This window comes from Triticum dicoccoides, chromosome 2A (assembly GCF_002162155.2).
Source record: "Triticum dicoccoides isolate Atlit2015 ecotype Zavitan chromosome 2A, WEW_v2.0, whole genome shotgun sequence".
Classification (NCBI taxonomy): Eukaryota; Viridiplantae; Streptophyta; class Magnoliopsida; order Poales; family Poaceae; genus Triticum; species Triticum dicoccoides.
In genome coordinates this window covers 239,283,592-239,286,832 of record NC_041382.1, presented here as the reverse complement: position 1 = coordinate 239,286,832, position 3,241 = coordinate 239,283,592, and the positions used below count along the sequence as shown (strand labels likewise).

Below are 3,241 nucleotides of genomic sequence, written 5' to 3'. Positions count from 1 at the left end.
GCGGTGGATGGCAGCTACAGCAGCCCGACGAGCGCGGCGGGAACGCCCTGGGGCAGCGGCATCGGCTGCTGCGGCGGAGCGCCGGGCGCGGCGGAGGCCGCCAGGAGCGGCGGCTGCCACTGCAGCCAGGGCGCGGCGGTGGATGGCAACGGCAGCGGCCCGGCGAGTGCGGCGGAGGCCGCCTGGTGCAGCGGCTGCCACGGCAGCCACGGCGGCGCAGTGGCAGCGATGGGTGGCGCAGCCGGGTGCAGCCCGTAGGACCCGTCCAAGAACAGGTAGATCTCCTGGACCGCCTGGGTTAGGTCTCGCAGCGCCCCGGACACCTCCTCCGGGGTGAGGACGGCAGGGGCGGGCCCGACGGAGGATCCCGGCGTGGGCAGGAGCGGGGCGACGGTCGTGGTGGTCGCCGGAGGCGACGAGGTGACTGGCAGCGGAAGAGACGGGTTGGGCGGCGGTGAAGACATGATCGAACCGAAGCTAGCTGATACCAAATTGTTATGGCGCTGCTAGAAGGAGGGCGCGAGAGGGCCGGCCAGGGGCCTTTTGCCCACGGCCGGGCAAGATGGAAGGGATTTCCTTCTTAATTCTTGCTTGATTAGATTGATACATCTCCTCTCTTTATATAGAGAGGTTTACTTGACTCCCAAGCAAGGCTTACTTGACCCCTAAGCAAGCGACCCTTATCTCTAATTAACCCTAAGACTAACGGGCTATACCGCCAGCCCAGGCCATTAGGCCCATTACGTACTCTAACAATCATCTATCGCGACGGAAGAATCGCATTAATTACAGAGAGTATCATTCTTTTCCGGTTTTGACTATAGCGTGCGTACTGCAGTTATAAATACCTCAAGCGAGGATCACCTTAATTTAGGGAAAGTACCATTTTATGTGGGCTCCTCCTAAAATCTCTCGTTTCCTTTCCATCATATTCACGTTCTGCCACACGATCTTACCTGACGATGTCGATGTGGGACGTGCCATAGACTCGTGACTTCTTTGTTGAGGCACTCGTAATTGATGCTGAATCACTAAAATATGTTTGCTCCCGCTGCAACACACGGGCCATTAGCTAGTAGGAGCAAGAGGATAGTCCACAGGGCTATCAAAGTAGCGGGGGTTTCACTTGATATTCTAGCATGAATAGTAGCGGGGCAGTCAAATCAGAATTAGCAACTTTTCAGCTTTCCCAAAGAATTCTTTTTTTCATCAACCTATCATTTAGATTTTAAATTTTGTGATGGTAGATACATCTTGTGTCAAAGCTATTTATATTTTTTTGAAAAATTACATGATTTTTTGGATGTCCATTCAACCTGATTCCACCTAAAGGGCATAGTGCATATAAGTCTTTCACAACTTGCCATTGCTCATTGCTTCACCTCTCTGTTCTTAGGTAATCATAGTACGCCTTAAAAAAATCATGAGAAATTTAGATTATGTACCTCAGAAAAGGTAAATCGCAAATCATGCTTGCAAGAACTAAAATAAAAAGATAGGAAAAAAATCCCTCACTCACTCACCACCAATACCTCTAAATAGGCTACCACCCCTCAATGCACAATCTGCCACTCTTTCCAGTATTCATAGCCCCGAAATCCAAATTTGAGCCTGTCGTATGAGACCAAATGTGTTAAAATAAAGCAATCTCTCTATTTCCCTCTCTGATCCTGCCTAGAAGTTGTAGCAGCAACAGGCAACAAATAGAGGTGACACATAGTCAAAGACTAGTCATGACAAGTTGGCAAGTTGGTGGCATGGCGACACAACTCAATTTTAAAACTTACAACCTTGTTTGATGGATATCTTGAGGTGGAACCAACACTGGAAGTCTGAGCAGACCATCAAAGATTTGTTTCAAATGCTTCAGCTTTTGCGAAACACTCTTATAAAGCAAGTTGAGTATTATAAGGACAATGAACATAACCTAACTTTTCTGAAACAAAATAAATCTTTCATGGAAAGAAATTATGTCTAAAAAATACAAATTATGCCCCCTAATTAGGCCTTCACAAAATTAAGAACAAAATCTAGCTTGCAGACCACAAGTACCAACACAGATACTACAGAAGGCAAGATCATCAAATTTACCGAAGATTTACTGGACGTTCGCATTAGGCAGGTTCATCTGAACAACGCTGCAAACACACCTCGCCCGCATGTAGATGTAAACCACCCAATAGAACCCGCACTGCACAAGCAAGCCCGTCTAAGACTGTGCTACATGCACCGCCCGAACCAACCTAACAAACCTTAGCAACCCACTCCAAGCAAGCTCATAATCAAATGCACAAACACCTAGTGAGCAATCATACAATACATGGTCTTAACACTCCTAACCCGGTAAAGCTTATCAGCCCCATGCCACAAACTCGTATAAACAATCGCGCTAAGTAGGAACACCTAAGTTCTAACAAGAGATATCGATCGATCAAAGAGATGGAGGCAAGAAGGCAATCCCACTAACAGCTTGCACGCAACCACCTAGCCCGCAACGAAATTGAAGCCAATTTAATCACACGCGATGGGGGCGGATGGGAGGCAGACCTGGTGGCGGTACAGACCGGGGACATCGAGAGCTTCGACGTCGAAGGAGTCGGCGCGCGGGCCGGTGCGCAAGAGGCGCTGGCGCAGCAGCGCGTCCTCCTCATCCTCTTCAGCGTCCGAGTAGCCGCCTCCACCGCCACGGGAGCCCAGGGCGGCCGTGGGGGTGTCTGTGCCGCCGTCGCCGTCGTCCGAGCTATCGATCTCATCCTCTTCATAAGCGCCGCCGGGGACCACCCACCGCATCTCCGCCGACTCCGTCTTCGGCAGCCTCCGGCCGCCGCTGCTTCCCGTCTCCATTCGGATCGAGGTACACAGCTGAGAGGCGCTTGCGTGGGGTTCTACGGGTTCGTGTGACGGCAGGCCGGCAGGGGTCTGAACTCTGAAGAGGGGAGAGGGGAGGCGAGGAGAGAAGAAACGGAACTGCAGTTGTAGGATACAGCTGTGCTGCTGAATTTTTCCCTTTTTTTCTATATCTAATAGTACTACATAAAAAAGGAAAAGCCTACGTCGAACTTTATTCATTTGAAAAAGAGTTACTACTCCGTCCAATCCATATATTAATTGACGCATATTTGGTACAACTACATTTTTGACTCAAAACTCAGGATCTCTATTACTTTACAAAGATTCGATTACAATCAGCCACAAGGGTTCTAATAAGAAACCCCAGATTTTCGTCGATCCAGCAATCTGT

General features: G+C 49.6%; 1 protein-coding gene across 2 annotated transcripts in view; it reads right to left on the bottom strand.

The window, feature by feature from the left end:
* Positions 1-2,967, bottom strand: part of LOC119354347 (probable potassium transporter 14) — a 19,749-nt gene extending 16,782 nt beyond the window's left edge. Inside the window, exon 1 of one of the 2 annotated variants that reach the window (XM_037621080.1) lies at positions 2,548-2,967. In XM_037621080.1, coding sequence (XP_037476977.1) covers positions 2,548-2,844 — 297 coding nt within the window. In that variant the 5' untranslated portion in view covers positions 2,845-2,967. The remainder of the gene's footprint in view (positions 1-2,547) is intronic. The other variant, XM_037621079.1, reaches the window with a different exon arrangement.
* Positions 2,968-3,241: the final 274 nt, after the last annotated feature.